Source organism: Falco punctatus (genome assembly GCF_963210335.1).
Source record: "Falco punctatus genome assembly, chromosome: 1".
NCBI classification, from domain to species: domain Eukaryota; kingdom Metazoa; phylum Chordata; class Aves; order Falconiformes; family Falconidae; genus Falco; species Falco punctatus.
Genome location: NC_137580.1, coordinates 25,830,118 through 25,853,145, shown reverse-complemented (window position 1 = coordinate 25,853,145; position 23,028 = coordinate 25,830,118). Strand labels below are relative to the sequence as shown.

The 23,028-nt window shown below is 44.3% G+C and overlaps 1 protein-coding gene across 7 annotated transcripts in view; it reads right to left on the bottom strand.

Annotated features, from left to right (window-relative positions):
* The window catches only part of LOC308072624 (uncharacterized protein), a 127,858-nt gene that overhangs the window by 15,203 nt on the left and 89,627 nt on the right, over positions 1–23,028 (bottom strand). For 6 of the 7 annotated variants that reach the window (XR_013931722.1, XM_080409780.1, XM_080409779.1 and 3 more), the window contains one exon: positions 504–23,028. This exon is cut by the window's right edge. Coding sequence is in view for 6 of the 7 variants with exons in the window: in XM_080409780.1 (XP_080265906.1) it covers positions 504–639 (136 nt within the window). In the remaining variant the exon portion in view is untranslated. The remainder of the gene's footprint in view (positions 1–503) is intronic. The other variant, XM_080409782.1, reaches the window with a different exon arrangement.

Here is a 23,028-nt window from a genome sequence, read left to right as displayed (position 1 = left end):
GCAATATCCAGGGGAACCCAGAGTTCAAAACCTCCTAGTGTTACCTCTTCTCCTGTCCCAGCCTGCCCTGATGCACAGATCAGGGCCCTCTTTTTTCTGCAGGAAAATCAAAGGAGATGCTTACATTACTGGGCCAAGGGCCCCTGTGCCCTCAGTTCTTGAAGGTGAGGCATGCATGTGCCAATATATTCTACAATCATTGTACAAAAAGATCATGGTAACCTTCCGGGGCTCCTCTAAACCAATCTTTATGGTAATTCTCTCTAAAGTTACAAACATATGGACTGCAGGACTTCTCCGAAACTAGCTACTAACTTTCTGTATCTGTAACTAAATCAAAGCAGCTGATGGAGTGGTTTTACTATTTCAAATAATTTCCTCTGAACAGGCCATCTGACAAACACTGAAAGTTCCCTTTTTTTAATTTTATGGGGTGACATTATTTGACACAATGTTTGTGCCCAATCCAGACTGTACAAGTCAGCTGAAAGACTTTTACTCACCTTTTTGGTTGCTGGACTTCGCTTTCAAAGCTTTAGAAGTGCTGAGGTTAAAGGCTCTCTCCACAAAGGGAAACACGCCATTTCTGCTTCTTCTGATGCATAAAGAAAAGGTATAAAACCCGTTTTCTCGAGCCATTTTTTTTTCTCTACATGAAAACTTCCCTTTTTTTCTTAAAAGCAGCTGGAGAAATAGGTGAAGTTCTGCTATTATGCGTAACAGGAGTACCCAAGAAAATTTTCTGAGCACCTGAGAAAGTAAATACACTTTGGCCTGACCACTTCATAATGATTTTAGTCTTTGAGATCTAATATGTTTGCTTTATAAGAACTGTAAACTCTCCGGGGCAAACTCATTGCTTCAAACCTCTGCGAAAAGGCTCATTCCTTTCTTTGGTTTGATTAGAGAGGAGAAAGTTTCCTTAAAGTTTTGGGTGCTTCCAGGTGGAAGTCATCATCATCAGAAGATAGTGGACCCCACAGCTCCTTGCCATCACAACACCCTGTACAGCCCCTGGTCTTCACAATTAAACACTTGCCACTGACCTTTAACCCTCTTTGTGATGAAAAGCAGCCACAAGCACATTGAAGGACACCAGTGATGGACGATTCTGTCCCCGGCAGAGCAGACTGAATGTAGCATCTTATCCTGCTCCTGTGGCAGCCCTGGTCCCAGCTCAGCACTTGGGGGATGCAGTGAACTTTGCAGTCCATTTGCTCTGCAAAGGTGAGGTCTAACCTGTGCCCAACAGGCCAGGAGAATAGCAACAGTTTGGAGCCAGCCTCGTCTTCTCCATTCCCCACTGCTGTCGACTAGGTCACAGGGAAGGATGTATGAACCCTCATGTTGGAGATTACTTACTCCTTTGATGTTGCAGCTACAGGCCACATCTATGCAACCGAAGAAACCATTTTATGTTGCCAAAGTATTACGTAGCGCAGGAGGCTGGTAATACAGAATTAGGGAACAGCTGGCAAGCGCGAGGTTTCCTGTAGCTGGGCTCTCAAACATATTGAGGAAAGATGAATCTTGGGAAGAGTGAAAGGAAGTTCAAATCCTCTGCAGAACAGGGATCCAGAGCCCACAGCAGCTGAAAGGGGAGGAGAGAAAAAAAAGCTATTAGCTCTGCATCCCAGCTGAAGGGAAAATCAGCGTCACTGGTAAGAACTGGAGAGATAAATGAAGTGGCAAGAAAAAGCTCTCACAATGTTGTTGCAGTATTTCACTTAACAAAACCACTTCAATCTCTCGTGCCCTCCCCAATCCCTGAGGGATGCCCAGTTGTTACGCCAGGCCAAGAGGGGGGCAGATGTCACCCCGGGAGCATCAGCTGAGCCCACGGGTGCCTCCAGAACTGCTGTCATGCTGGCCAACAGCAGCTGAGATGACTCACAGTGTTCATCTTCCTGCCAAGACAGGACTGTAGCAAAGAGGTTTACTTGACCAGGACCTAGAAATCCATAAGATGAGTTGCTCAGACAAAGCCAATGGTGAGGAATTTCATAGTGGGTGGTGTCTTTCAATACCCTTGCAGAACAGCTGGGAACTGAGCTGGGACATCACCTAACAAGCTCAGGCCCACTGAGCTGTCCAAGATCAGGCTGTTTTCTCCTAAAGCAGCCCAAAACACATTTTATTCCTCTCTCTTCTAGGAATGAGGCTGTGCCCTCTAGCATATGTCATACCTAGAGGAACTTCTTCAGCTGTATGGAGGTGATGAGGGCTTTTACAAGTGGCCAATGTGACACAGGATACCTCCCCCACCCAGATGTTGTGGTTCAGGGTGACTGGTGGCACCAGCTGACTGCCTTCTCTAGCCCCAAATGCACCCGCTGGGTCAGTGTTAAGCAACAAAATGTTTGTAGGACAATGGGACTCCCTTTTTATTTATATTTCCCATTACATAGCTGCTTCAACCTGCAGCTGAAGTTTAAATAGGACTGGCTTAAAAGGTAAACATTTCTCACAGCTTTCTCATCAACTATATTAAATACAGTCATAAAAAAAGCCCCACAATATTTTCTGTATTTGCTGAAGGATGACGTCCTCCTTGCCTTAAGCGTGTGCCAGATTACTCATAAACCTGGACCATATGCCACTGCAATTTACTGATGGGCCCAAGCTGTTTTGGTAGATACAAAATCCGAGGGGATTAGGGAGGCTCGATCCACGCTGAAAACAGAGCAACAGTGGTGGGGCAGCTGTGTGCTCTCTTTGCTCAGTCTCAATTTAGGTCAGTAGCCAACAGACCTCCCAAACACAACGCTTGAGAGCTGGGCTGTCCTGTGCTCAGGCACACGCAGTGGCCGGCCCCACTCATGGGCACCCCTGCCCTTTGGGGTGCCTGCCCTTCGTCGGGACTCAGCGTCCATCCTGGAATATGCAGCAAGAAGAGCATGCAGGAGCAGATCAAACAGCCCTGGTTTCTCACATTTAGAGTTAGGCTGCCAGACCTGACTGAATAACCCTCAATTCAAAGCAAAAAAGGGGTTGCTTCCCCCTCCCCCATTTCCCTTCCCGTGTGAATGCACCACTCACAGCTGCATAGTTATACACCCCTGGGGTGGTGTGGGTGGGGGAAGCCCAAGGGCGAGGGCAGCAGAGCAGGGTGAACACTCAGCAAGAGTTTAGCAAAGCTCCCTTATGCAGACCTTGCTGGCGGCCTCTCTGGAAGGTGGCTGACAGTGGGCAGGTCACCACAGCTATTTTTCTGTGTTCCACGACCTAGAGAGGGGTCTCCTTTTTAAGAAAGGAAGGGGAGAGCCCAACTGAAAGTAATGCCTGAAATGGGGGTTTCTCCCAGGTGGTAGTTACCCAGACCAGGGGTGCTTGCAATCAGTCAGACCTTGGCTTTTCGTCTGGTACCTTGGCTTCTTCCTCAGGAGGCTGATACTCACATGAAATATCAGGTGACATAAATGATACGCTGATTCAAGAAAAGCCTATTTAATACCTAGTAGTAGACATAATTCAGTTGGAGCAAGCAGCTACATATTGAACAACTTTTTCACTGGATCACTGGAATCTCTTTCCCCTCCACATTACCTTAAATTTCTTCTTTCCTAAGTAAAGAGACAAGCACCTCCATCACCCTGAGGAAAGGCACTGGTATCATCAGGGAATCACAAAGCATTGCAGAGGAATTGGGGATCAGACAGGCCGAGTGTGAACACCCTACATTTCTCCATACAGATGAGAAGCACTCCTGATCACAGCTGCCGTACATGAAATATCAAACCTAAATCACGTGAATCTTCTTTTCAGTATATTCATCCACTGGGTGTAATTTGGGATTGTAACTTCTCATAATTTAGAAGACATTCCTGATCAGCACAGTCTGACTGATTTTTCCAGCTGTCAGACAGCAGACTGCTTTACTCAATACAGCGTCTTTTTATCCTTGCAAGGACGAGTTGCGCCCAAAGATTTCCCTGCTTGGCACAATTAAGTAGATTAGGGTCTGGCCATTATTACTTTTACTTGAAGTGAGAGTTTGCGATTTTAACCTCACGTGTCTCATCTTGACAGCTGAAATGCGTCCAAAAGCTACAGACTTGTATCTGCCAGGCTTCGGAGGTAGGTGCAAATGAGTCCGATAGCAGAAGCTTGGCTCAAGAAACCTGCACTACAAGTACTTGTGAAGGGTGAGGCAGCAGCAGGCTTCCAGCTGAATCCCTTGGCTGCTCCCTCTCCTTCAAGAGATGAACCCATCCCGTGCCTCCATGCCTTTGCACTCAGACCCCAATATGGAGGGGGGAACTGGCACATTGACCCCTCTAAGCCACTCTGTCAGGTGTGATCATCTTCTTTCGCCTCTTGCTTATGCTGGTGAAACTTCATTCATTTCAGATGTATCGTTCCTCCTCATGCGTGAACACTCAGGCCCTGCTATACCAAGTCCCATATGCTGTAATAAACATTGGCCCAAAGTCCTCACTGATGTCGAAATCCTTTTGTATCAATTTGGCAAAGTAGAGAGTCTACACAGCTTTGTGAAAACGAGCCCAAAAGCATCCAGCGATGGGTTGCCAGAAGGCGAGGACACTAATGTCTGATTGGAAGGGTATTTATTAGGTTTTTTGCTTATTTTACAGCTTGGTCCTCCTCAAGTTTCTCTGTCATTACTATGTCCCAGAGCAAGCCTGAAACACGCATGCCTTCTCTTCTGGGCCAGGGTAGCTGAGATTGAATACTATTACTCTCTGCTTCGCATGCCCAGATGTGCAATGCAGATGGGGTTTGCAGAAAGGAACAAGGTCTGGCTGATGATAATTGTTTACAACTTTTATTAAACCCATTTTCCTTTTCTAATTATTATAATAGTTCCCGAAAACATCATCCGTGGACTTTAAATGTTTGATGATTGTGTGTTTTAATGAAAGCTGTGGAATTATCCTGTGCTTGGTGCCACATGGCCCCACAAAGAAATGGAGATGCTAAATAATTTTTAAAAATTTATAGTTTACAAGATATATGTCCCATCTGTGGCAATACAGTATCTCCCAAACGCATTATATTTCACTGCATTAACAACACCTCCTAAAAACAATTGGCTTAACTCCACAGGATGGTTTTATAATGACCTGAGAAGTGCATTATAATGTATACACATGTTGAAGATTAACATCATGAGATCAAATGCTACCAAATCAAATAAACTCCATGTCCAAACCAAGTGCTTTTATACTTCAAAGTAATGCATTGCTATTCAAAGTATTAATCCCATTAAGAAAGAGAGAAAGAAGCTCCTTTTGGCAACTGTGCAATAGCTCAGCCCAACAACCAAAGCTATGACAGCAACAAAAACCGGTAGAGTCTAAAATGTAGTGTCTATAAAATGATTAATCCCTGGGGTGAGATTAGTAGTGACTTTTCCTTCCCTTCTCTCCCCAGAGACACTCTCTGTTACACGGCAAAAATACATGAACTGTGCCCAACTTAAAAATTGATTTTGGGATGTAAGCCAGACCAGATGGTTAGAAAAGCTAAATACCGTTGATTTATTTCTTACCCTTTACGAAGCAATATTAGAGACAATGGACCTTATCAGCACAAATGAGAATAAACATGGGGATGCAGACTCAATAGAGAATTAACAACCAAAGCTACCAGATTCTATTATGCTATGATTAATTCTGAAATTGTGGAAGTATTATCAGCAGCAAACGTCTAGCTTTATCTAATGAAACCAGTGCCAAACTAGACAACCTTAGAGCTCTTCAATTTGCAAGATACTTCAGCAGGAATAAAGTGCAGAAGATGCCAGGCTTTGCGCTGTTAAGTCAGCTGGAAAATTTGCTTAAACATTGCCTCTCACCTGAACCCTAAGAAACCCACAAAAAAGTCCAGATTGACACCACCATGAGCTGAATGACTCCAAGGAGGCCTGAGGGATCTCACTAGGCAATCCTCAGAGATGCAGCCAGAAGGCTGTCACCCTTCCTTGCCAGTTCCCTCCGAAACAAACAAGTGTCCCTCAGCCCCCTGCTTACCATCCCATAAGGCCAAAGGGGTAACAATAACCTGGACTATCCATTTTTCCTCTTCACCTGCTATGGCTTCCTGTGGCTCTGAAGGCTGCTGCAGATGATCCAATGGTTTTGGTCACAGGGCAAATAACTTCGGCCTGCAGTCACAAAATCAGCGAGGCACTCCTGCATCAGGAAGCAGTGGGTACTGAAATGCTTTTGCAGCTCTGGTCTGTGCCCCGTGAGCCTCAGTTACCCCATCCACAACCCAGCATGACCTCCCTGCTGGGTGCCTCCCCCCAGCACAACCAACAGTCCCCTGCAGAACTCCCCCTCCCTCTGGCAGGGACAAAAGGTGCATGATGCTATTTATTGCTTTGTGCCTGTCGGGCACTCCTTGTAAACAGGTTATATTAATTACTTAACAAGTGTTTACCGCTGTCCTATATCACCCTCAGGTTCAACCGTCTCTGCAGAGAGAGTATTCAGTGCTGGTTAACTGCTGCTGGCAACAAGAGGAAATGGACTTTCTGATGGAAATGTTTAAGGCCCGTTATTTGTGAAATGCAGCTGAGATGGGACGTAATGAATTTAGCCCTGTTTCGCTTCATTTACCATAGCTAACGCATACAATAAAAGTTTAGTTTATACTCTGGTGTTGCCATGCATGAATATCTCATTATAACTGCAAAGACTTCTTATTTTTATTGGGACCTGTAACAGCATTGTGCTGTGTTAATTACCAACCATGTAACAAAAGTGCAGCAAGGTTTGTTTCCTTCCTTCCTTCCCCTTATACGGGCATAATGAAAACCAAGGGGGCCTGCAGACAGGCCAGCATTTAAGCTGGCATGCTTTATTACATTATGGCTGCAGTTAATAGCGACTAGATGCAGAGCACGGGGAAAATGGCAAGGAAGTGCCTTCCGCTTTGGCGTGCAGCCATGTCCATAGCACCTGCAAGGAGCCTCCCTAGAGCTTGGCCGCTCCTCCCACTGCCCCCCCGAGGCACCGCTTGCCGCAGGTGCCAGAGGCACACGCTACATCTCCTGCAGACCCATGTGCAGGCCCCGCTGCTCTCGGCTCCATCTCCTTCTCGTCCCAGAAGTCAAGACTAGCACTTCTGCAATGTACAGCCGGAGAGACCCACCACTTCATGACAAGCTGCTGATGGGCTGGGGCCAAGGGCACCATGCAGACTTGATGGCCCTAGCACCTTTTCACTACCTTTCCACTGCCTGGGGTATGATTTCCGTTCTGGCAAGAAATGTGTGCTAGCGTCCATTTATTTGATTAACGAACAGGTTGCTGCTGTCCCACTGGGCTTCGGCAGGGTCTCACCACCCTCCCACAGCTCACAATGAGCCAGGAGTTGCAAGTAAGATGCACTTGATGAGGGTATGGCCTTTTGGAGGAAAGGGAAGGAGGACAGGACTAGCAGGTCAGCAACTGAGCAAAGATGGGTGCCAGAAATTAGGAAGTGAGATTAGATATATTTTAGGACATCCTGGTCTGCTGAACTTCCTGGCTACCAGGAAAGCCAGGCTGCTGCGGTCCCACATGTCAGACTCATCAGTGGTGAGACCACAAAGGTGACATCATGTCCTAAAACATAGCTAGCAGAAAAAAAATGCCAGCACATTATCATATCCTGCCTTTAAAGAAGTGGTTTCTTCAAGTGACACGACCATTTGGAGGAATAGGCACCACCGGTGGTGCTAGAAAAGCCGTATGTAACTGCCTTGGTGACAGCTTCTTAGGGAGGCTGTGATTTTTCTTAGGACCTTGCTGAAAGCTGGAACTTTGTTTCACCTTTATCTCCAGGCAGGGAAAGCAGCTGTTTACTATCTCTGTGCAAAAGGACCGAACACAGCTTATCTGCTTGTAGCTTCAACAAGGTCGTATTTCCCAGCTCTTCCATAATATCCCTAAAGCAGAGCCAAAAGAGAAAGAGGCAGCTGGGAGGAGGCAGAGGACATTTAAGGAGTCCTTGCAAAGAGTAAAAACATTTTTACTTCTGAAAAGCTGAAGGCTCTCTAAAAAAGGGACGAGAGTGAAGGTACACAGGAAGGAAATCCAAATGCAAAGAAAAACAGAGCCAGCACATGTAGTGAGATACCATCACACAAAAGATCTAGAAACTTATTCGGTAACATAATCCTCCAACACAGATGCCTTTTACAAAACTGAATCCTTAAAAATACTTGGTGTCTTTTTTTTTTTTTTTTTTTTCCTTTCACAAACATTCATATTTTGGAAAACTCCACACTGGAAGTTGTTCAAACTGTTAATGCTCCCAGGGCTGTGGCTACAATGAGTCACTCTGCTACATACAGTGACCTTTTGAAAACCCGCTGTACAACTGAGCAACCGGCTGTAATCACAACAGTGAAAAAAGATGTAAACTGTTCTTTTTTTAGGGGCTCCGAAGATTGAGCTCAGATCAGACCCAAACAGGTGCAATGCTACTGGCAGCAGCGACTTTTTGCCCAAAAAGCCAGTTTTCCAGATTTGTGCCCCAAAGAGAAACAAATGAGCAGTGGCTTGCCCTGTCCCCTCTTCACCTATCAGAAAGGATTCTGCCTTTCCAGGTATATAAAATTCATCCCTTTTACCCCCAAGCTAAGCTTTGCTTAGTGTCAAGATAGCTTTCTCCTTCGCTGCCTTGAGTTTGGCTTTCAGTGTAAGAGTCTGCTGAATAAGAGAAAAACCTCAAAATGCTTTAAATCAGGCAGCTCCAACCCTGTCACTGGCTTCAGAATTCAAAGTCCACAACTACTAGCTGTAAGAATATGGCTACGTGACTGGCCATGGAAAGCAACTGCTACGCTCATTTTATTTTGCCTCAAGACAACAGTGAGCAAGGGGACTTCACTGCATTGCTGCATCCACAGACCTGTAAGCATTTCTTCAACTACCTCTTGATTTTTGTAGTGGTGACATCTCGGCAATTGGTGTTGATGGGGCTTTACACTGCCCATCTGGTTACCTGTGGACAGCAATGAATCTTTCCCTGTGCCCACAGTGAGGTCCTGGTTAAGTTTGTTCACATGCCACAGATACTGAGGACCACAGAGCCCTGACGTGAATTATAGTGGGATGGCTGGCAGGCCATGGGTCATCACAGTGCTTCCCAAGGCGCAAGAAAGGACTTGCATACAGCTCACTGTTTCAGCATTTAGGGGATAAGCCTCCCTGTTGAAGGGAGCCATGATTTAGGTCATGCTGGCATGAGGGCCTCTCAGTCTGCAGGCATGTGTCATTTGTCCTGCTCTGTGCCAGGTTTGAGAGCTGGGACTGTTTTCCAGCGTGAGGGGCCTGCGTTCTTCATGTCTCAGAGCAACAGGGAGAACACAGGGCTGCATCCCAAGCCAGGAGGCAGTGGCAGGTGTTTACCAGCCTGCTGGGATGTGAGACTTGATAAAACTTCTCAGCTCTGGAAAACAAAATAGGGATGTACTTTACTGCTTTTCAAACTCTTTCAGCCTTTTTATCGCTCTCCTGTCCATTACTGTGACTTATGACTAAATTGCATTGCTATTCACACTTCATCTTCTCCAGTTTGGCTCCTTTAATAGGTCTCTCCCAAAAGCTGAGGAAGATCTGAGCTGCCATTTGGCTCTACCCGACCTCTTCTTTCCTCCTTAACTTTCAGCTCTTTTCATGAGAAGGGCTTTCTAATCTTCTTGGTTTCTGCATGATCTGGAACCTGGTCTGAGGCTACGTGGCTGGCAGTGGGGTGGTACAGCCAAAATGCACCTACTGCCTCCATTTTGACAGGGTAGGCTCCTAACCAGAGCAGCGCCTGACAGAATCAGGTTGCCCAGGACAATTCAAGAGATTGTCCTGGTCCGATTGTCTAAGAAGGACTGTATTAGCTGTGGTGAAACAAAAGCGTGGGCAAACCCTGTTTGCACTAAAGAGGAAACACAATCCCTCGCAGCCTTCTCTAGTTTACACTGCTCAGTAGAAGTGCATTACTTTAAAGTTCTGCTCTTATTCAACTAAAAGGTCCGGGCTGAAACAGCTTGGCCCTGGCAGCACCTAATGCATTGTAGTTTAATGTAACTTTACGTTTCTAGTGCTTCCAGTTCAGCCTTGGCTGGTTAGCAAGGCTAAATGACTTCTTTATTGCTTATCCAGGCCAACCAGGGAACTTTCCTGAAATTTTTCCAGTTTTTGTGGACTTGTAGTTTGGCTCCAATTTTGTATTGACCTGTGGCTATAGCAACGAGTTTGAAGCCAGATCTTTGATCTATAAGAAAGCCAGACAGCCCCCTACAAATATATTCTGTATATGGTTTTATGCAGCAGTTACTTTGCTTAGGGTCAGCTCCAATTCTCACTGCAAAACGTGCCTCCAGACCCACATTTTGTAGTTCATAGCATACAAATAACTTGACATGGGACATAAACACCTGCTTTTGCAATCTGTGGTCAGAAAAGCTCAGGGGATATGGATCTGGCAATATATGCTTTTGGCATGACTGCAGGAAACTGGTGGTTCAGAAGTTCAAGGTTTTTGACTCTTCAAAGGGAACAGCTAGCACAGCTCTTAAAATTGTACATGTATAGATGGGAGGGAATGGAACTTCTTCCTACAGCCTTTAGCAAAAACCAAATCTAACTTGTACCATATGAAAGTTGCTGCTCTTAACATGAAGGTGGTGTCAAGTCGCTGAGAAATAGTGATGCTCCCTGAGCACTCAGCACAGCTATGATGTTTTGAAGTGGAAGCCAACAGTACTTCTAAAAAGGAAACTCCATCAATACAACAAAAGGTAGGTGTGGTTCTTGGCCTTCTACAACACCTGTGTAATCATTGCAGAATAATACATTGCCCCACTGATGCCCTCCTGGCTGCATTCACAGCCTTCAGCTCACCTTACTTTCAGTGATGTGCAAAACACTTTTCTCCCTAAACTGTTGACATGACAGAGGCTGCCCTATGGCTGTTCCTTTTGTTACAGCTCACCTTCCATTCGGTCCTGAGCCATCTTGCACTGAATTATCTCGGTGACTTGAGGCAGGCATTGCCTTCCCCTCTGCGCTGCCTGGATTCCCTGTAGCCACTCCATAGGAGGGCAATATTTTGTTGTCTGTATCGCCTACAAAGCACAGCAGCTTTGTGTAACAGCTGAGGCTTGTATTGCATGCCTCGCAGGCCGGAGCTCACGCGTGTCAGCAGGCTGTGTGCTGGAGACGTTTCTCTCCTCCCAGCTTGCAAAACGAAACAAAGCAACCCCTCTCAAGAGGCAACCATGGCACTGGAAAACAGGAAACAAGAACTTCTTGCTAAATCTGTTGTTCGATCTTGAGTGATGATATGGCCACACCTAAAAAGCTTCTGCCTTTAAGTGCACAGGCAGGTCTCCTGGGGAAGGGGTTCATGCCCTGTTACTCCCAAATCCCATCTCCTTCTGCTCCAGAGAGCACTCTCCCCTCCACCCCCTTGCAGTGGAAGTGAGATGGATGTGACACATGCTGGGAGAGGAGACTGTTACACGTCTGACTTTGGCAGCTGGCTCTGTATTTTTCTTTGGCCTCAACAAGACACTGATGTTCAAGGTCTCTCATTTCCAAGAGTTTGTGTAATGAGAGCTGCCCTTTGAAAACTGACAGTGTGACTACAAATGGAGAGCACTGAACACAAACCTGAGCTCCAGCTCAACAGAAAAAACAACCAACCAACCTCAGATAAAAACAGAGAGGTCACATTTTAGTGCCCATTAGGAAAGCCAACATCCTGAGGGCTTTCCACATGAGCTCAGCAAAGTCATCTAGTCAAGCTACGCCAGTCAGAAAAAACAGAAATAGCAATGGCAGTGCCTTACTCATGAGTTAAAAGCTGTTCTACTTCATGGTACTCACCAACTTACAATAAAGCCCTGCCTTTACTTGCAAAAGAGTTTAAGATGCACTCAGAAAAAAGAACAAATGAAAATAATGCTGGATACGATCCTGGAGTCAGATTGCTCCTGGCTGGGATGCTGTGTTACACATGCACCTTGCTTTGAAGAGGTATTCACTAACTCAGGGATATGGTGCTTTAGGCAAGTCCCACACACTAGCAGCTATGGCTCTACTCCTCCCCAGCAGCATTTTAAAAACCCAGGAGCCCATGGCTCCCACTTGCCTGGGGCTGTATGCCCCTTGGGAACTCTCACTGCAGTGCTGTGGCAGGGAACTGCCACCTCTGGTTCCTGAGCATCAGCCAGCCCTACCACGGATGGGTCTGTGGCACCAGTAGCATCACCCTTGCTGCTGGTGCTAAATGTGAGACATGGGAAGGGCACCACTGCCACGTGCTCCAGTTTGACCAGTAAAACTAAGACAGCTATAGAGGATAGAGACACCTCCTGCTCGTAAGTACAGTTTGTGGCACACATACTTAATGCCAGCTGATACTTGTGCTAGACAATCTGACCACTTTTCATTGGGACTCCCCATGTTGCGAAGTACCATACAGTGTCATCTCTATTTCTCCAAAGGGACTGGTGGCATTCTGTTTTGCCACCCTGCTGACATACACATAGAAGAAACTTTTTCTGCATAGAGCAGCAATGAGATAGGGGAGTAAAACATTAAATACTACAGGAACTCTAGTTACACCCAATGCTGTATCTGTCAGGTGGAGAACCTGTACGTCTTTTCTGCAGCTTCCTTCTTACAAAGATTTTATCTAACCAATTTATTTCCCTAAGTAGATTTAGATATCAAAATAAATAAAATAAATGCATCTCTGCTGTAGGCTTTGAAAAGTTCCCTAATAACTGTGGCAACTGATGCTGAGTTGGTATTCCTCTTTAAAAACCCCACAATTTTTAATTTCTGCTTACATGATTAGGTCCTGAATGAATCCATGGATACATTCAATCACCACCTTGGGAGTACATTGTAAATCTCTGCTCAGTATCAGAGTAATAACAACAGGAAAGAACCTAAACTGCTATATGCAGAGTATTCCCATTTGCTGTGGTTTTAGTAAGGTTTGTCTTCCTACAGAGTGTGTTGGTTTACCTGAGGGTGCAGAAACAGCACCAAATTCCTCTTAGAAAACTGAGCTATGACTTGGTACGTGTCAGCTACATTGCATCGGGTGCCCAGGTATGCTGCAACATCCCCCTTCATGGGCTGTCAACTCTAGACTCCTTGGGCACCTCAGGTCTCTCCTCTCCCCCATCTCCCCCAGCTTTGTTTGATATCCCATGCCCTAAAATCACTTTCAAAATTGAGCTAGTTAAATTGCTGGAAATTGCTGTGTGGGTGAATGGAAATCAATTTCACTCCAGTTTATGTCAAATATAGCTTAAATCACCAAGGGATCAGATTAAGTTACATCAGTACAAGACAGGTTTAAAATAAATGTCTCCAAGAGTTTCTCTACCAGTGCAGTGGAATAGATTAGAACAAGTTTATACCAGCACTACTCTGAATCACACGTTTCTGCCACTGATACTCGTACTCCTTTTGCAAGCTTATGTCCAAGAACAAGAATGGAGGGTGGGGGGATGCTCAGGATTTGGCTCCATTAGCTCCACAGAGAGGTAACTGTGCCAGGAGTGCTGCCCTGTACCACAGATCTGTGCCACACAGTTCTCTTTCTTCAACCCCTTATCCCACTTGCAAGTTTAGGGCTCAATTCCCACTTCAGCTACTACTCTCCCCAGTCGTAACACAGCCTGTATTTCTAGGTCTGTGCAGACAAACAGGTTGAAAAAGTGGCTCAAGCCCTACACAAAGGTCATGTCTGGACTGAATTGTTGACCTCTTGGTCTTTACAGCTCCAGGTTATTTATTACAGGACACAAAACTTCCTTCTCTGGGGCTGGGAGGCTCAAAATGTATTCACAATAGAAAGTGGCTAAGCAAATGCAACCAATACTTGGGTGAAGCACTTGGAGGCTTAGTGCAGGCAAAGGACAACATCTGTGCTCCATGTGCTCAGCTCTCAGAAAAAGAAGCCAAATACAGTAGGTGGTGAGTTAGTGAAATACCATAATCCCACTTCTTTTAAAATTGATTTATGATCATAGCAGGGCCTGCTGAGATAGAACAAGGGGTAATGGTTTTAAACTAAAAGAGGGTAGATATAAACTAGATCTAAGGAAGAAATTTTTTATGTTGAGGGTGATAAAACACTGGTACACCTTGCCCAGAGAGGTGGTGGATGCCCCACATCCCTGGAAACTTTCAAGGTCAGGTTGGAGGGAGCTCTGAGCAACCTGATCTAGCTGAAGATGTCCCTGCTCATCACAGGAGGGTTGGACTAGATGGCCTTCAAAGGCACCTTCCAACCCAAACAATTCTATGATTCTATGATCAAATCCAAATTATACATAGCATTTTATTGCACTAAGTAATACAGTGACTTACTCAGCCTAAACCTGTGGTCAGGCAAAGAAATTACACAGCTCTCAAACTGCTCTACAAGTGTAAATGCTGACTACTGCTTACATGGGCCAATGCTGTACAAAAAGCAGCCACATGCAATAGCTTACTCCAACCAGAAAGCATGAGGCTAACTTACCAATGCAAGTGAAAGACAAAAAGGCTTTAAAGGAAAGGATTGAAGTATAGAATCTTCCTAGGTTGAGAGGAGTATAAGGCATTCATCTGATAGTTCTGCACATAACAAAAAGGTAAGTGGGTTTGGAGAGGCTCTGGGGACCGCAATAGCACTTGGATGGTGGTATTGAATGGAAGCTGTCGGGTAGGGATGCTTGGTGGCCCATGCAAAATTGTTTGATTTGACAGAGGGCCTCTCCTGAAATGCTTGGGAGGTGTTAAGTGAAGCAGAAGAAACATGTGGGGAAAAACAGACTGCATATTGGTTTGACTCTGAATGTAATTTACAGTTTGGCCATATTAAAAGATCTTGCATGTTTGCTCACTGTGAAAACGTAGATGTTCAGACTTGCTTAGAGAAAAGAATGCTAGCCTTAAATATTCACTCCAATCAAACTTCCAAATGATAAATGAACATTTAACACTCATAAATTAAGTCAGCACTGGAACCAAGGGATTCATTAGGAACAACAGAACACAAACATTGCCTCAAATAATTCTCAACCTAAACACAACTATTTACAAACTGCTTTATACAACTCGTTGCATTATGATTAAGCAGCCTTTACTAAGTAGGGTCCCTTCTCCTTTCTTCTCATCCATACACCATGTTTCTTCCACCGCACCTGCTTTGTACATTTGTCCAATTGAAAATACTCCAAGCAAATTTCATCACACTGCTGCACACTGTGTTCTCACATGATACAGACAGTAGTGAGGTGCAGCTTTTATGAGGGCAATACGGCACTGGAAGAGTTCCTGCCTGGCTGGTTTTTAAGTTAATCTCCTTTTCCTTCAGGTGACAAAAAAGTGTTTTGAATGGTGTGAACAAAATTTTTTTTCTCCAAATAAACTCTCATCTGTTACCAGCCTCATTTCTATTCCTATGCATGCATTATCAAGAAAACACATATTAAAAATACTGTTACAGCAGTGTTCACCAGGGGATGGCATTGCCCCAGTGCTAAAAATACTTTTTCCTTAGCTCATGACCAAGCATTTTACTGTTGCGAGATGAACCTTGACTGTGCTTTCTAACACAGCGCCTTTGGGGGAGCTGTGGCAGCAGCAGCAAGTCCCACTTCTGCTCTGCCCTTCTACCTAGACTCCATTTTTGAAACTGTGCTGCTGGTGGAGAACAGGCCTTGATGCCTGAGAAAAAGAGCAGCATCAGCTATGAACAGCTCTGATGCAATACTAGTTTGTCAAGTGTAAATGGCACATGAGCGTGCTAAGGAAATACAGAAGGAAGTCGATCCCAGTGAGCTCAGCATCTTTTCACACCACGCTCCACACTGTGGATTTTCTTGTGTTTTGACGCAGATGCAACTGTGCCTCTTCACAACTTGGCCTCACACTGAGCCACACCGTGATGATGTGACTGATGGTGGGAGAACACGGATGTGGTATTTCCCTTTGGCGTGGTTAGTAGCTGAGCCAAAGCCCAATAAGGGAAACAAAATGTCCTGGAGTTTGTGCAAGGCCTTTGCATGGATGAAGTGAAGAAAGCAGTGTGAAGCTAATGACAACAAAAGAACTGGCGAAAGAGGTCACCTCTTCAATCTCCAGTTAAATGGCTCTTCAGCACAGATGACTCCCTGGAACACACAACTCCACTAGGCTATGTGATGCTACAACAGGCGTATCTGCAAGAGAAGGGCCTAACCCCCTGCCAGAATTCCTTTCATAAACCCAAACTGGTTTCCAGTTTCATACTGAAGCTTTAGCTATGTTTTTATAATAAGGTATCTCACCATTATGTTTCTCTCAAATCTATTATTGACCAGGCAACTCAGTTTCACACACTAGTTGCTCTACAATCCTGTAACGACACTCTCCCCCTCAAAGACAAGAGTAGAAACATTCTAAAAAAAACCTCTGCAGCACAGGAGAGCACCATGGGGGAAATGGTGAGGAAAACTCTTTATTTTCTTGGAAGATTTGCTAAGATAAGATGTTGCAGATATTTTCCACAATTAATTAGACACTGAAATGGAACGCTGCATTTTCAGTCTTGCTTTTACACTACGCTACTAACAAGCTCATACATATTACAAAATGTGCACAACAGTACAAAAAAGGTACGTTAAAGATGGGGGAAGAAGATGTCAAAAGAGAATTACCTAAATATTTGATTCTTCTCTACTTTAAGCTCAGGAATAGTTGCAGACACACAACCAGATGAAAAAACACCTCAAAACCTCCAGCCAGAAAATCCATGCTGATCTCTTCTCTGTCATACTCCCAGATGACAGCACTTAGCATCCTGCAAAATCCAGTTCTGTGCCCATGAAGAATAACGCTCACTTACTTGCAGTTGCTGGTAATGTCAGAATGAAGGAATATGTCAAAGAGGAAGAGACTTGACAATAAAAATTGTGCCCTGTGCTTTGAAGCTAGTTAGACCTGAGTTTAAACTGATGCCCTACAGCAAAGAATTGAATGGCTGAGGGGTTCCTGCTCAACAAGAGGCCTAAGCTTTATCCTTTCAAGACAAGAAGCAGCATTTCCTAAGGTAGCCATGCCTGACCACCACTATCCTGAGATGTCTTCAGTCTTGGGCCTAAACTAAAAAATCACGGTGTGCTTAAAATTAGGTACCTGCCTTTGCTGACCTTGTCCTGAAAGCAGTGGGAACTGGCTTCATTAGGACTGCAGTCTCAGGTGATGGTAGGGCTAGAGCAGTGTCTGTGACGAGGCTATTTAAGCCACACCACATGGATCTGGCTCCCTCTGTGCAACAGCTGAGCTGTGCTGGCCCCTGCACATCATCATCATGTCTGCAGAAGCACAAGCACTCCTCACAGTGCCATCAGTCATGACCGAGGTGCAATGAGCAGAAGCGAGAGTCCTGCAGAGAATCACAGGTTTTCAAGTGGTACTTCACACCCCAACAAATGCAAATACTTGCAGCTTTGGTGCTCAAGAGGCATACATGTAGGAGAGGCATACATGTAGGAGACTGAGTCAGGACACCACGATGACTACATTCATACTTGCTCCTTATGACTTCTGGAGAGCATGCTGAAGCAGACTGGTCCCTTTGTATCACCAACTGTCCTGTTACCACCCCTGAATGATAAATATATCAGGACTGTGACATTGATGGCTCTCCTTTGGCTGGAAATCCCCTTCAAAGAGGAAGCCGTGTGAAACAGTGGGAGATGCTGACAGCATGATGTTTGAGCCAGCCAAGACGCCTGGGCTGCGGGAGATGGAGTTGGAAGAAGGGCAGACGAAGGCCCAGGCGCTGCGCATGCATGACCGGTGATCTGTGGGGTTCAGGCTGTCAGTTCCTGAAGGTCCACGGACTTGGCAGGCACCGCTCCCTGCCCCTTCTGTGCAGACAGAAAGGTAGATGCCAAAAATGCTCCCCATCCTGGATGCATTTCAGATGGTGAAGGAAAGGTAAAGAGCTGGACCACACCACAGCTTGTGAGCCACTGTGATTTTCTTCCGAGAATTCAATCTGGTATCAGCTTAACTTATATAAAGGAACTTGCTTATTAAAGTAACATCAAGTTTATAACCACTTTTCAGCCATTTGACACTCATTTTTTTCAGCTAGGAGTTGTTAACAGCATAAAATGAGTGGTTTCTTAAGTGCCCTCCTCTTCACTCATTCTCTGGGCAATTCTGAGCTTATGTAAAATCTGCCTTTTGTTTTGTCCGTGTGCAGTGGGAAGAGGACCACAGCAAGGTGTGTGTTGATACTGCAGAAGCAGCAGTATTACATTAGGCTAGTCATAGTTACAGACTTCTTTTTTTTTTCTTCTATTAAACTTTTCATGAATGTAAAAAAAACCCACAGAAACCTCTAAGTACCTTCACCAAAGCCATATTTTCCTGCAATTCAGAGTTTTAGTAATGACAGAGGTAGCTGAGCTTTTCTCCCCTCAAAGACTGCAATTTCCAATTTAGAAGCAATGATGCTTACAGTCTTTTAATGGTTTTCCTTTAATGGGACAGCTCTGAATATAAACAAAAAATATCAACAAGCTATGCTTTCATTTATAAATATTATTCCAAGACACTCAGGCTTTGGTAGTCCCAGAAGTCACTTGAAGGTCATCCGTAATTCCTAAATGAATATAAAAAAAATACATATAATTCCACTTTTTAATGTGGAGTTCAAAAGATAAATATCAACCACGCACTGATGAAATATACATCCATCCATTAATTGCCTATCATTCCTCTCACAAGCTTTGGGGTACGATGGCTGTTTACAGGCTCACAAGTTTATGTCTTTGACATTTTTTCACTCCCTCCATTTAGCCTACTAAAAGGTTTTATTCTCCACATCCAGCTTCACATGGATTGCATTTGGCTCTGCCCTAACAGTAAGATAAGTTTTCATATTTTTGACATACCTCTTATAAAAACTGTTTCATGTATTTTTCAGAGGTGGTGAAACTGTTACCTATGTCTGACAAAAAACTGCCGCAGGGTTCCTCAGTGAATAAATCTAGAATGCAAAAGTGTGATCTACAAGGTACATCACTGCATCTCATACCACCTTCCCCAGGAAAAGGGAAAAAGCCCCAGGGGTGCACAACCAGCCCACATGCTGGTACCCTCCCTGCTTGTGAGGTTGTGCCAGCACTCTGGGGACAGGACCAGAAACAGCTAGTATCAGGCCAGTACCATCCACTGCACAAGGCCATCACCCACAGGACTACACAGTTTCAATTTTTAGTATCTGCCATTATTTCAACACAGAATGATAGCGGGTTCCGCGAAGCTCAAACCTCTGTCCACTCCTAGGCAACTCCTTTGTATTTGGCAGAGAGACAGCGCAAAGCTCAGCTACTAGCTAAAAAGCTTGTGAAGAAAACTGAAACTTTATATAGACTTGTACTACATGCTGCGAAGAGGCTAACAGTGAAGAATCAGAAAGGTTTTAGCAGTCTCCTGATTGCCTAAGTAAGAACTAGAGGAAAGAGCAAGGGAAATATCTAGAATCACAGACTACAATAAAGTCAAGAAGTAAATAACAAGGAACTACACAGTCAGACACAAACAGACTTACATCATTGAGGTACCTAGGCTAAAACGTAGCAAATGTTAGAAACCAAGGCAGATAAATGGAGAATCCCACATCTTGAGCAAAGAATAAGAATTAATATCCGCTAGAGTGAATAAATGCAGCAATACATCGACAAGGAAGAGGTTTGGGAAGCATGGAGAAAATTTCCCCGAGCTACCGGCACAAAGAGCACCTCTGCAGCAATGGAAACAAACAGGCAAAGTGCTATTATGAGCTCTTAGTCTAAACCAAAAGACAAGGGGGGTTACTATTATGTACAGCACAACTCCTCCTTATGGCTTTTCAGCAATGTTAACCACACTACAAGATGCTGGCTAACAGACATACCTGACAAGAGGAAGGCAATGGAACTGTTACAAATGCAGTTTATTAAAACTACAGGGCACCTCCATCAAATAATCACAACTGTCTTGCTCATCACCCAAAAGCATAGGCATTTAGTTTCAGTACTGTACAGTGTCTTCCAGTTTTAATTGTATTTTTTCTTGGCTTTGGCATCACCAACTGCTACTCCATTTGACAGCTTTCCCTAACAATAGGCTGTACACAAATGTGGTAATTTCACAGGGTTTAAAAAAAAACCAAAAACTTAACATCCACACTTACTGTAATGCGGTTTGCAGCCAAAACAGACCTGCATCTAGTATCCTTTCCCCCATGGCCACCACAAAACCCCCCCACTTTTACATTACAGCTGTAACCAACCAGTCATATATTTCAGCAGTCCTCCTCTCAGAAATTGCAGGAGACACATTGCTCTCTGGAGAGGCACGTAAAGCTCTTAAAGATCCTGTATCCTAATTAAATGGATTGCTAGTATAACGCCTGAGAGGGGACAAGGCATGCTTGTTGCTTGTTTCAGTTCAAGGACCGCACTTCATGACAAAGAATATTTTTCATTGCAATCATCAAGACCGAGGAAGCTGTCTCCATCACTAGAAACTCTCTTTTAAACCCCATCGCATGCAGGATGAGGGTCTCTGGCACTGGGAAGCAAGCTGGGCTCCTTAAAACAACATGGATCGCTCAGTGAATGTTATTGCCAATGTTATTGCCATCCAGATATAAATATGTACATGGACTATCATTTTCTTGTAACAAATGGTAAAAGCTATCCTGGTGACAGTGAGGCAGTGATGGAGAAAGGATGACTTTATCACCTACCTATGACTATGTTTCCCAAGCAACCTTCTCACCAATCCGGAGCCCTGTGTGATCATTAGTTCCTGCACATGGCAGCAATGAAATTGTCCCTTAAAGTAAATCATTCAAGGATTTTTATAATCTGAAATAAAATTTTCTAATATTTTTTTCCTAAGTTTTCCAGGTTTAAGGTTTTAATCTTCTATTATTTATCGTACGGCAGTTGTGAAGGGCATGATGAGAAGCCCTGCGTAAATATTTGTCATTGGAGGATTGGTGCGTGACAATGCTGCATTTAAGAAATTAATGTTTTCTTTTCTTTCTCTTATTACTGCCATGCTCTCTCCAAGGGTGTTCAAATACAACAAAAAAAGGTAAGAGTAAAACAAAACAAACTAAACCTGCACTTTGGCTTCTGTGTGTTTTCCTACCTTGTGGCTGAAGTTGCTGATAAATATTCTTTAGAAATGGTACTGGAGGAGACCAGCATATATTTTCTTTTCTTCCTTCACACTCGGAGCATCAAATTCAAAAGACAACAATTTTCTGCTGTTTGAGATGCAGAGTATTCCTCTATTCTTGTACTCTCTAGAATTTATCGATCTTTTTAACTACTGCAAACACAATTTAACCTTTGCTATCTTTACCTCTGGTAATTTTCTTTATCCCACCACAGCCTGAATTACATGCTAATCGTAGCAAAATACTGGACATTCTCTTAACTGTGGGCTTAAAAATAATCCTCTTTCAATAGAAAAAGACATAAAATATCTCATTAGACCAATAGCACTACCAGGCACGATCCATCCTAGAGCATAAAAAAATTTATGCTGTGTGTCATTTCTTTCTACCTAAATTCTCTGACACCTGGAACTCAGAGATGGAATATTTTGGTGTGAGACCATTGCTGAATTGACAGTCATATAGCTCCAGCACTTACTTTCAGGGCTTGATCCTGCTCAAATCAACAAGGTTTCAGTAGGGAGTAAGGTCAAAGCTTCATACAGAGGTCTTCTCCTAAGCCACTGAGGCACCTGACTGTTGTATTAAGGGCATGATTAAAAAAGATCACATTGGGTCCTTTATTTCTATGTATCACATTTTTATTCTTCATGTACTGCTACTTGTCGAATATTTCATGAGGGGTATAAAATCACTGTGGTATGTGTCCAGGATGGATTACAGCAGCGTGACCAGCATCTATCCAGACAGCCAAAGAGCAGAATCCACCTAGGTAAACACAGCACTCTGGGACTGGGCACTGCATTGCCCTGGTGCCACTAGGCACTGCCGTCTTCTGACTGCAAACTCAGTCAGAAGTCATCACTTATGTTTGGTACCATGAGAAATGGTAGTATGGAAAGAAAGTGGGAGCAGGCTGTCTGCTTTCTGCAAAGAAAACTTCAGGAAGGGAAGCCATAGAAACTACACAGTCCCTGACAGGGTAAGTGCGTAGAGATACAGGAGACTCTGGAGAATAAATCCCAGCCCCACAGATGTTGCTTACTCACTCAGCACCGTAGAGGACACTATTAGACCTATCACTCAATGCCGTATGGGACAGAGACTCTCCTTACTAGACTGATGTGTACTTGATTTTAAAAAGCAACTCTAATACATTTGGGCTCGATCACATAAAAAAAATTACAAGAATAACCTGCTTCTTAGGAGCAGCTCACATGACTAACTGCTTGCAGGATCTGGTCCACTGTGGCTTTTAAATCCTTCTGAACAAACCCCCATCCTCAAATGAAGGCAGCTGAGGCTCCTCCTTGCACTTCACTGTTCTATGTCCTTCACATCTTTTTTTATCTGCTTGACTGTATGTCCTACATTAGGACCAAATCCATACAGTAGTAAGGACTTATAATTCATCCCAAATGATCAAGGATAATTATATGCTTAAAGAGCAATATGCAGAGGTTCTCCTACAGATAATTAAGGAGAAAACTCACAGTTCACCCATGTGGGAAGTTAGCCAGGAAGTGCAGACATACTTTGGGAATTCATCCATTATTTATAATCTGCAGTGTCTTGTCAAAAACCCTAAATGAAAAGTTAAAGCTTTAACACATTCTCTAGCATACTGCTGGGCCATCACCTCCCATTAGTTTTTAAGTAACACTCCCATTGGGCCAGATTCATCAGAAGGTTTCCTGGCACCTGCTTAAACTCGCTGGCCCTCAAGTGCAGAGTCAGCTCAAGGAAGCTCAAAACCAGCCACCGTAACCGCCCATGCCCTGGGATTTGGCCGGATGCACGTGAATGCAGCTTTGCGTCCCGGTGTGAGCTAGGGGC